The 12,482-nt window shown below is 36.6% G+C and overlaps 1 protein-coding gene across 4 annotated transcripts in view; it reads right to left on the bottom strand.

The window, feature by feature from the left end:
* Positions 1 to 7,663: 7,663 nt before the first annotated feature.
* LOC128663889 (monocarboxylate transporter 13) overlaps positions 7,664 to 12,482 on the bottom strand; it is a 236,521-nt gene continuing 231,702 nt past the window's right edge. For all 4 annotated transcript variants that reach the window (XM_053718451.1, XM_053718452.1, XM_053718450.1 and 1 more), the window contains one exon: positions 7,664 to 9,407. In XM_053718451.1, the coding sequence (XP_053574426.1) occupies positions 8,974 to 9,407 (434 nt within the window). In that variant the 3' untranslated portion in view covers positions 7,664 to 8,973. The remainder of the gene's footprint in view (positions 9,408 to 12,482) is intronic.

Below are 12,482 nucleotides of genomic sequence, written 5' to 3' on the forward strand. Positions count from 1 at the left end.
TGCAGAGGAGGTGTAAAGACAAAAAAAGCCAAAAAAATCGAGACGCATGCCGAGGAAAAAGAAATGACAAATGGCATATTCAACTTAAGTTCATATGAACTGAATAAGGATGAAAAAACAATTCTGAATTTTGGACTCTCATTTGCTCCATCTAGGAGTTTAGATAAATTTGATACTTTTGTGAATACGAAAGAATTTATTAGGAAGTTAACTCTGAAGAGATTCTTCCTTAAAGCGGACTTAGAGAATACTGGAGAGAATCCAAGAAGGAATGTAAATCCAGATCCAATAGAAGAGTACATACACACCGAACTAAAACCAAGATCACGCTTCTATCCTATAAGCAGTAAAGGAACAGCTATAGAAGCCTTTGAGACTGTGGTGTGTAAGGAGATTAAGGAGATACAATCGAATAAATTAAAAAATAAGAAACAAAACCTATCAAGAAATCAACGTGAGACCATCAAAAAGCTCGAAAATAATGCGAGCTTAACAATCAAGCCCGCGGACAAAGGAGGCGGGATCGTTGTGATGAACAGGGATAATTACGAGGCTGAAAACAAACGGATTCTGAGCGACATAAGTACATATGAAGAACTGAAAGAAAACCCAACGGATGCATACGCCAAAGAACTCATAGAGTTGTTGAAAGAAGCAAATAAAGAAGGCATACTCAATGACAAAGAATTCAACTACCTAAATGTAAAGTATCCAGTTATACCGATACTATATCACTTACCAAAGATCCATAAATCGTTGACCAAACCCCCCGGAAGACCAATCATCTCCGGAATAGGATCTCTGAGTAGCAATTTATCAGAGTACGTGGACAAACATCTACAAAAACTAGTCAGAGAACTACCCTCGTACCTGAGGGACTCGACACAGATTCTGAATCTTATAGAAGATCTACCCTGGAAGGAGGGCTATATACTGGCATCATGTGACGTGGTATCATTGTACACAAGTATCCCACATGAGGAGGGTATTGATGCAGTTAAGTTCTTTTTAGATAAGGAACCTGATATACGACCAAAACAAAGCGAGTTCATATTGGACAGTATCCAGTATATTCTGACGCATAATTTTTTTAACAATGGGGGAAAATTCTATTGTCAAACTTGTGGAACAGCCATGGGGACCAGGTTCGCGCCTAGTTACGCGAATCTCTATATGGGAAAATGGGAGAAAATATTCTGGGACTCCTGTCCAGCTAGCGCGGACCTGGTCCTCTATCGGCGTTATATAGATGATATAATCATAATATGGAAGGGTACTTTGGAAGATCTGATGTTCACGATTGACGTCATGAATCAGAATATAATGAATCTCAAGTTTACATTCGAATGGAGTTATACCGCGCTGACATTCTTAGATTTAAGAATCGAAGTGAAAAAAGGGAGATTGGAAACATCTACGCATTTTAAAAGCGTAGATAGTAACAATTACGTCCACAGAGAAAGCTGTCATCACATCAAATGGAAGAACAACATTCCAAAAGGACAATTGTTACGAATGAGAAAGAACTGTTCCAACCCCTCAAAATGGGAAGAGCAAGCCTCAATAATCAAAGGAAAATTTATAGAGAGAGGATATGACAAGGAAATGCTGGACCAGAAGCTAAATGAAGTCAGAAGAACAGAAAGAAAAGAATTGACCAAATATAAAGATAAAGTCAAAAAGAACTTTATGGAGGACAGCTATAACATAGCAATGATAACCGAATATAGTGACAATAAACAAATTATAGAAAACATCTTTCGGAAACATTGGTCACTGCTAAGGGATGATGACATAATAGGAGACAAACTGCCAGAATACCCAAGATTCATATACAAAAAAACTAAAAATCTGAAAACCAGACTGGCACCCAGCCTCCAAAAGAAAAAGAAGGGAGGAATACAGGATATACATGGGGAGATGGTGAAAGGGTTTTTTCCCTGCCACACATGCAAAGCGTGTAAATGCGGTACTAAAACAACTAAATTTATTTCCTACAATACTAAAGAGGAATTCAGAATAAAAGATATGATACGCTGTCAAGACAAGGGGGTAATCTACCTGCTACAATGTCCGTGCGGACTCCAGTACGTTGGACAAACGTCAAGGGTTCTCAGAGACAGAATTCGAGAACATCTGTTGATGATAGAAAAACTGAACATGGACACACCGCTTTATCAACACTTTACAACTAAACATCATGGAAACACCAAAGCATTGAAATACATAGGAATACAAAAAGTTATCAAAAACTGGAGGGGTGGTAACTTTGAGAAAATGCTCCTGACTAATGAATCCAAATGGATATTCCAAATCGACTGCTTATATCCAAGAGGGCTTAATAATAAAGAAGACCTCTCACACTTACTGAATCCCTAGGCAAGAAGATGAATAGTTTAAATAGAACAGAGGCCTATGTATAAAAACCCTAAAGTGTTGCGGTTACCTTATATTAATTTATGCTATAAAAGACATATAGACTATTTGCTTTGCCCCCTGTCGTAATCTCTGAATTTCCAAAACTAAATCCTCCCTATATACTAAAAGCCAGCGAGAATAATCTCTAAAAACATCTAAGATCTAGTTTATATATTAAAAGCTAGAAAATACCTCTCTCTATTCTCCCAAGAAAATTAGATATAGTATAAAATCCCTTTGATTATTGTAACCAGTTAGTGGAATATAGTTTTATATGATATTTTATTTATTAAGTCCCAACATATAACTATGTCAGGGCTGGAAAGCTCCTGGTAAAGTCAGTTAAAAAGTTGTCCCCCACGACTCCTATGATAGGTCAAATACGACTTCCTATATTCTATCCCTTGCTAGCTAAATCTCCCTAATCAATGCAGAAAGATGTTTTAACATAATGGAAATTATGTCTGAATATATGGCCATGTTGGGACAAGTAAAGTTCTGGTTAAAGCCAGTTGACAGAATTGTTCCCTATGACTCCCAAGCTAGGCTAATAAAGACCTTCCATACATTACCCCTATTCCATTTTTAGCCACTAAAAACCCTCTGAATTTATACTAGGAACACACAGAATACACAATCTTTTTGTACTCTATAGATATCATATACTCAAGTAGCTAACTTTAATCTATTAGGGACTATTGAAAGACTGCATACAATTATGACTCCTAAGCCAGGCTAATCTAGACCTTCCATACAGTACCCCTATTCCATTTTTAGCCATTAAAAACCCTCTGAATTTATACTAGGAACAAACAGAATATACATTCTTTCTGTACTCTATAGATATCATATACCCAAGTAGCTAACTTTAATCTATTAGGGACTATTGAAAGACTGCATATAATTATAGTCTGTACACAGTCAACATGAAGCAATTTTTAACCTTTTCCAATCTGCCGATTAAGATTAATAAATATCTAAACAAGTATCTCTATGCATGTACATGTTGATTTAAGTAATGGCTGAATATATCAGCAAGTTTACAGTATTATGTTTACCATTAAGGAAAGTAAATATCAATTAGTCCCGACCTCCTCATAAGCTAATGGTAGTATTTAGAGACTCCTTAATAGGAATATATCCTTAGAAATCATCTTTTTGAGCTATTCTAGAAATATAATTTTAAAAGAATGTAACTATTACCGGCTGACGACTGAGTATTAATAGAGATGAAAACAATATATATGGTTGCAAATATAGATGTAATTTTTAAACATTTTTCAAAGACGACCAGACAGCTCTTAAGCAAATCTACCTCTCTGTGCTAATTAAAACTAGCCTCCAATCAAAACTAGCCTCTAAATAAAAGACTCTGAACCAATAAGAAGAATATCTCCCTACACACCCCTAACCTTTGAATAAAAGACTCTGAACCAATAAGAAGAACACTTTCACACAAACCCCTTCATTCATTATACCGGTTGGGCTATTAAAATATATGCTCACGAGCTCCTGACTAAAAGAATTTAAACTAATAAGGAGAAGACTCCACTGCATACCTCTCTCCCTTATATCCGCTATACAAATATAGACGATTAAGATATTTGCTTATTAATAAAAGGACTAACAGTGGTATAAATATTGACGATTAAGATATATGCTTATTAATGAAAAGATTAACAGTGGTTACAAAACTTAGTGGTTATTAAAGATGATATCATTTTTTTCTCTATGGTCTGAACAAAAACCGCACAAATAATATTATACTATCTCTACGTTAATATGAATTAATATACGCATGATATTGCATTTATTAGGAGAATACTGGACATACAATGAGGACATTGGACACGCAAAACAGCGAGAATATTAGACAAATTCCTATCTTCACACACTGAAAGCATACTCCTCTCTGTATACACTGAAAGTATTTGATACACGTTAAGGAATTGGGCGAACTGAGATCGTAATGACTAAACAGATTTATGAAAGTATATAATTTGAACGATGTTTATAAAAGGCCAAGCAAATAGCACAAAAGGCGGGGTCTGAATAGTATACTTGTACTGAATATATTTAACATTGTCCCTCCATCTGAATAAACTAGACTGGAAGTGGCTGAACTGAGAATCCGGAAGTGATCTAGACACGGACACTCCGATTTCAGTTATAAGAATTTTTGCCATAACAATCGGTATCATGAGTCAGTATGAAGTCAATTGGAATCACTTTGATAACTAAAGGAGAATACTCTTATATTAAAAGTAAATATTTTATTGAATGTAAATAAACTAAAAAAAAACGGAAGTATTAAACAATCACTTCCGGTTCACATTCCACATACAGGTATAAAAGGCTATCTGAAAATACATAATACCAGTCTTGATAAAGGTCTAGCACAGACCGAAACGCGTCGACTGGTGAGTTCTATTCCAATTGTTATATGATTAAGAAAACTATCTGCACTATTGTGTCTTTTACTTTTTTAGGTATCGTCGAAACGAGAGAAGACTAGGACTTCCGGTTTTTAACCTCATTCCTGCTTCGGCTGCAGGATCATTGCAGGAACGCTAACATTAGCAGAGAGTTTTAGGAATTACTATTCTGTTCGTTGGATTGACTGTTCACTTACATGTTTCTTTTTTTCACAGTGGCCACTGTTTTTTGAATCTATTGGTTTGCTTTGAATTTATGAACCACGACTTTTTGAATTGATTTTGAATTTTGAACACTGTTAAGGTGTATTACAGTGCTCACAGTGCTCATTTGTGTTTTTTTGCTCTGATATTTCACGCTATCACATCAAGGTTTATCAGCGTTGCTCACAGTGTTTATTTGGATGTTTTAGAATTTTGCTTTGATATTTCACGCTATTTCTAACAATTCAGTGTGTTATTATTATTATTATTTGCATTTGAAGTTTTTACCTGTCACGCACTAGTTTTCACACTCACGAATATCATCCAGCAATACCACCTTGGACAAAATTTACCCACAATTTGAACAGCACTAAGTTTAGGTTTAACCTACACAGAAGCTAGATAAACTGTGAGGACCTATCTCACACGACACACATTATAATTTATACACGCTGCTGTAACTAGCAGATTCAATTTACTTGCACCCAAATCATCTATCTTATTCAATCTTTAAGTACTTGCCCAAAAAAGGTTGTTTAACTCACTCAACCTTCAAGTATTTGCACACACAGGTTGTTACACTATCTCTAACGACACACATTGTATTTCACACATGCTGCGGTAACTAGCAGATTCACTCATCTATCTTACTTAAGTCCGAATTAATTGCACATATAGGTTGCTATACACTATAGACGTACCTTAGGACACTGACATGTCCCACCTCCACTAGTCCACAATCCTAGTGTTTATTTATTCCAACATTATTTGGAATATTGTGTACTGGGAAACCGGGCATTTTTAGTGTTTTTACTAGCCACTGATCAAGGCTAGTATTTTTAATTGGACTCTTTGTGCTGTTTTATTTCTTTTAATGTTTGTTAGTTGTATTTTATCTGTGAATTTGTATGAATAAATGCACTTTTTATGTAAATTGTGATTTTAACTATTACTGGCTCAGACCCAGCCTTTTGTTGGCGCTTTGGTAACCCCCACCCTTATCCAAATTGTTTCTTGACTACTAGGAGTCAATTTTCCAAAGCTAGGGTCATATTTAGGCAGGCACTCAGTGTACTCCATTGCAAACTGGACATATGGGTAGGGACAAAACCACTGAATTGCTTAAAAGGTCTTATTGGTGGCCAACTTTACATCAAGATCTAAAGCAATATCTCTCACAATGTATTCTATGTGCTACAACCAAACCTTCTCGACAACTTCCAGTGGGATTACTACAACCTCTACCAGATCCACGAATACCTTGGGAAGCAGTTTCTATGGATTTTATCGTAGACTTACCAGTTTCATGCAATTATACAACCATACTAGTCGTAACAGACCTTTTTTCGAAGATGGCACGCTTCGTCCCTATCACCTCCTTACCTACTGCAAAGATAACCTGTGATCTTTTTATTAAGAACATTGTACGACTTCACGGGATACCCAAAACAGTCCTTAGCGATAGAGGATCCCAATTTACCTCTAGGTTCTGGAGGAATATGTGTTCCGCACTTCATATTGAACAAAAACTATCCACTGCCTACCATCTGCAAACGAACGGCCAGACGGAGAGGGTAAACTTGCGCTGTTTTTGCTCCCATCAACAAGATGCTTGGGCCACTTACCTACCCCTGGCCGAGTTTGCTTATAACAACACCCAAAGTTCTACTACTGGTACTTCACCATTTTACGTGAATTACGGATTGCACCCTAATTTCACTCTCTTACCCAAGGTTGAAACTCCTTGCCCACAGGTGAATGACTTAGTAAATGACATTGCAGCAAACTACTCTTCGATACGTGACCAGATCCAACTTGCGCAAACCTTGCAACGTAGGTACTACAATCTTCGGCACCGACCTTCTCCACAATACACTGTGGGACAGCGAGTCTGGCTATCTACTAAGCATCTTAGGTTATCGTATCCCTGTAGGAAATTGGGGAAGCTCTTCATAGGTCCTTACTCGGTAACCAGAGTTAATGGCCCAACAACAGTGACTCTACAACTACCATCCTCCTTCAAGATACATCCTACTTTCCATGTGTCCCTGGTCAAACCTTGTGACACTCCTGCCGCACTTGATGGAACAAGTGATTCCACCCTCTCAGTTAACCCTGACTTGGAATATGAAGTTCACAGTGTCCTGGATTCTAGACTTCGCTCTGGTGTTTTATTTTACCTAATCCACTGGAAGGGTTTTGGTCATGAGGAGGACTCCTGGGAGCCCGCTTCCAATGTTACCGCTCCAAGGCTTGTCTCCCTTTTTCACAGACGTAACCCAGATCGCCCCAGGCCTTGAACCTCGCTGTGGTTCTTTTGAAGGGGGGCTATGTAAGGGTTACAAGTTGTTATGTTAACTTTAACTGTGCCTTTAAGGTGCTCCCTATAAAAGAGATTAACTTTACATCTGAGGAACTATCTGATATTCCTCCTTACTGTTCCTTAGATTCATAACTTTTTATGTCATATCATTGCTGAACTATTACACATTATACACCAGGTGTACACCTGTTTTTTGGCCATTTTTTTCTTCTTTCTTTTTTCACATCGTTCACACACTTTTTTTTACATTTTTTATACACTTTTCACATATATTTTTTAACACTTTCTTCACATAATTTTTTATTACACAATTTTATTACACAATTTTTCACACGAACACACACCACCTTTTTTCACTTCTAATACATTATTTTTCATATTTTTAATTTTTTATATTTTTATATATTTTTTCTCATTATTTTTTTCATCGTCTATTCTTTCACCCTACCGCACCTTGGAGTTATCCCCATTGGATATATTAGGATATACTGGATTACATGGGAACTATCTGGACTTAATTTATAATTCAAAGACTTTATCCGGGACATTTTTTAGACATCCGTCTAATTAGTTTATATATGTTTTTATATACTTGTGTTTATTAAATTAGGTATACATTTAAGGTTCATAGTTATTTTATTGATTCCAATTTTACCAGTGCCTTATATACTGTACTTTTATACACATGTGGATAACCTATTATTTATTATTTTTTTGAACATTCTTTTAAAGTATAAGTATTATTAAATTGGATTTTTTAGGGTTCTATGAGATTTATGAGGGTCACATTGATCTCCTATTTTAATTAATACCCCGCCTAGTACTCCCTCTTTAACCTTCTCATCCCACTCTTCAGCCTATAGACTCTTTGATTGGAGGACTCTTTGGCGCCCCCCCCCCCCCCCTGCATAATTTGATCTACTTAAATTTGAGATCGGGTTGGGAGATCTCGCTTTTTTCGGAGGGGCTTGAGTGGATGGCTCTTTTTGGCGCTTGAGATACACATCAGTTATACTGTCCTTTAATATAGGCCATGCTCTTCACATCCCTTTTCACTATTATGAACAAAGGACCCTGGTGTACAGCTCATGGCATTGAAATCCATCCATTAGGACTACATTCTGTAATGCTAATTGTAGCTTTACCCTTTAGTAAAAATCAGCAATGCCAACATTATTTAGAATGAAATCAATGAAAGGACTTGTTACAGGAAATGTAGATTTCTCTATACTATTAATATTATTAGTTGCTAAAGGTTTTACTTCAATTGTCAAAAACACTTATGTTATTCAGTAAACGATAAATACTGATTCCACGACTAATAAATTGGTTTCATTTTAAATGTTTTTACAGTACGTATTTGTGCTATTAGGTTTTTTCTGGTTTACATTTTTCTGTTACCTTGGGATCATTATATTTTTTTATCAGAACCCAGCTGTATACAGGAACATGGACAGGTGATTATGATTAAAGTTAATTGAATTCATAAAAAATAGCAACTTTCACCCTTTAATCTGCTTCTGATACCTGAGAATATTTATTGTGTTTGACTGTTCATTTTGTGACATCACTAGTCATTGACTGCAGATTTATTTAATTTAGGCTGCTCTTTGATTGGTCAGTTCTTTCTCTTGGGGGTGATCCATTTCCTATGTTTAACTCTAATTGGTCAGTGCTATCACTTGAAAGCAGGACATTCTTTGTTCTGTTCTCTGATTGGGAAGTTCTGTCTATTAAAGGTAGATCACTGACAACCTGGATCATTAAAGGATCTTTAAGTATGGGCACTTGTCTATTCTGGTTTCCATTTGGTTGGTCCAAGCTCTCTGATTTTTGTCCACTGTAAGTCTTTCTTTCCAGATGCTCAGAAGAAATTTTTAAAGACTTATCAGGATCTGTGTTCTCTGAATCTGAAGACTTGTAACAGATTCCAGGTAACATGAGTATGATAAGGCCTCCAATAACAAGGAAGGTACCTGAGACTGCAAAGGACAGAGTGAAGTTGCCAGTTAAATCACATAGCCATCCTGAAACAGAAAAGAAGATAATTTATATCTACATATAATAATTACATATCAACAATTAGCTCTGTAAAAAAATAACTTCCAGTACATTGATTCAAATGGTGGTATTTTTTTATATCACACATACTGTAACATTGGCATCGAAGAGTAGAAAGTAATAATTTAATCTTTACGCAATATTTATAAATAGTTTATATAAGACATGCATTATATTTATGGGATGTGTCTTAACTTTCTGCAGTTTGCAGTGAACTAACAACTGGCATATATTAAAAGGGACAGTCTAGGCAAAATGAAACTTTCATGATTCCAATAGGGCGTGCAATTTTAAATAACTTTCCAATTTACTTTTATCATAGAATTTGCTTGGCTCTCTTGGTATTATTTGTGGAAAGCTTAACCTAGGTAGGCTCAAATGCTAATTTCTAAGCCATTGAGCTGCCTCTTATCTCAGTGCATTTTGACAGTTAGATACTGCTAGGTCATGTGTGTCATATAGATAACATTGTGCTCACTCTCGTGGAGTTATTTAAGTGTCAGCACTGATTGGCTTAAACAAATGTCTTTCAAAAGCACTAAGATAAGGGGGCAGTCTGCAGAGGCTTAGATACAAGGTAATAAGTATATTAATATAACAGTAGGTGTGTGATGAGGAGGAGGCAGGCAGCCCCCCCCCCCCATCTGGCCAAGATTATGGCTTTGTCAGATTATTATTTGTTGTCATTTGTATTCTCATAAATTAAATTTAGATTGTGGAGTGTATGTCATTTCATAATGAAAATATTTATTTTTGTGAGAACTACGCCTTCCAAGGCGCTACTTTCCTTTATCACGTATTTTTAGCATGCTTTGTTCCTTTCTTTTTGAAAATAAAGAAAAAGATAATTAAAAAAATAAATATATAACAGTGTTGGTTTCCACTGGGGAATAGGTAAGGAAAGGATTATCTATCTTTTTAAACAATAAAAATTCTGGAGTAGACTGTCCCTTTAAGCTTACGTCACAACTGTACAATCATAAAGATACAATGTACTTAAGATCATAAAAATAAATTGAGTTGAGTGTAGAGTGTTCTTGGTATAGAAGACAGAATGTAGGCTGCACATGTTCAAGAGAGACATTGCTTAGATTGAAGTGGACAAGGAGCACATATGGAGTTGAAATGTTTAGAAAAAGTGAATTTGAATCATGCATGGTCCAGAGTAAATGTGAAGAGCGCAGGAGAGAGGGAATTCAGAGGAGGCAGGAACTAGTGGATAATAATGCCATACATCTATTATGCTACTAGTTAGGGCTTAGGATAGTGCTCAAAATCTAGGAGCCAGACCATAAATCCAGGAGCCAGGTATCATTTGGCATGGTTTATGCCTCACCAAATTACCATGGTGCTCTGTGTTAAAGTTATCATTTCTAAATCATACAGAGTCTGAACTATTACTATATCATCAAGAATTTTTTATTTGTAGTGACATTTTGTACAGCATTGCACCCCTTCCTCACATGTATCTAAAAATCACTTCAAATAAAAAAATATTCATATCACAGTAATTGTATATATAGTATGATGCAGACATATGGCATATTTTTATTTTTTTCTATCACCTAAAGGGGAAGGATAAGACCACTTCAAGATGATGACTTTGAAATTCACACTCTTGTTTGAGCAATATTTGCATGGGTACAAAAGATACTTCACAGGCTCTCTTATTTGGTCAGTATAATTTCATAATACTTCACATGGAAAATGCATACACACCCACATGCATACATACAACAGCATACACACAGGCACCCATAGACATATACATGCACACATATGCAACCTCATACGTTTAAATAGAAGCATTGGAGTTAAACGTTTTAGTCGGATCATTATAATGCAAACAGCTGCTGAACCAGTAGAGTCAAATGAAAAATGGGTTAATATCTCTATTCTCAAAGAGGAATCCCCACCCACCCAGAAAAAACTTTTCCTGTGTGATTTATTTTCTGATGACCACTTGGCATCTTGGGCCCTTTGATAAAATCTTTGTAAGGCCATACGTGAGAAACCGCGTCAACACTAGCAGAAGCAGACCTCAAGGAATTATCTAAAAAAGGAGCTGTCCCTGTGAGTGGCAAGATGTCTCCCTCAGAATATAATGGAGCTCTATGGAAAGGGAAACATCTATAGAGAGAGGTTAGCAGGTGGCTCACTTTAAAAATTAAATCCTGCAGCAAACACAGATCAGATTGCTCTGCTTTCAGGGTTTAGTGCCTTACAATTCCCCTATATTTTTATATATGTGTTTGCGAGCACATCATCAACTAACCCTGTGTTACCCCGAATTGAAGGAACAAGTCTCGTCTTCTGGGATGATCCTCCTCCGGTCCACTCCACTTGCCATCTCTCTCGATCCTTGGAGATTCTCTCGCCAGCAGAAGGTCACGTGGGTCCCGACAGCTGCAAGCAGATTGGTAACAGACAATTTACATTTTTTTAACCTTTGTCCAACTATTTCCTGATGTGGCAGAAGTCTTTGATGGAGATGTTTTTTGGGTTAGGCTGTAAGGCCCTATTGACTCTTTCCCAGAAGGCTGATGTAAGTTGGAGATCAGGAGAGAGGAAGAGAAACAAATCGAGGTATTCATCCAATTCCGATTGTGTAATATCCTCTGGAATCCAGTGTACTCTCAAGTTATTCCTCCCCCTTTTCAAGTTATTGTCATGCTTGGCTGAGCAGGTTCAGGGTTATGGAGCATGTGCAAGGTGATGGCTGAGTTAATCTAAGAGGGTGTAAAGTGGTGAGTAGGACTCAGTATACCAGAATGGAAACACAGAACAAAGAAGGTTTTTTCTTGAAGAAACGTAATGCAAGGGAAACAAGAGGCAAAGCAAATTGAGCTTATATTTCAACCTGATAATAAACAAACAAAAGTCTTTGTAAAAGAACAGTTTAAGCAGAAGTCCTTCAACAGACACAGACTACCCTTACGGTACTTGATTTCAGGATCAAGCTGGGCACACACCGGTATCAGAGCTAGGGTACTTGGTTTCAGGAACAGGCTAAGCATACGCCAGTATCTTAGTAAGGGAAC

The sequence above is a fragment of the Bombina bombina genome, chromosome 6, assembly GCF_027579735.1.
Source record: "Bombina bombina isolate aBomBom1 chromosome 6, aBomBom1.pri, whole genome shotgun sequence".
NCBI classification, from domain to species: Eukaryota; Metazoa; Chordata; class Amphibia; order Anura; family Bombinatoridae; genus Bombina; species Bombina bombina.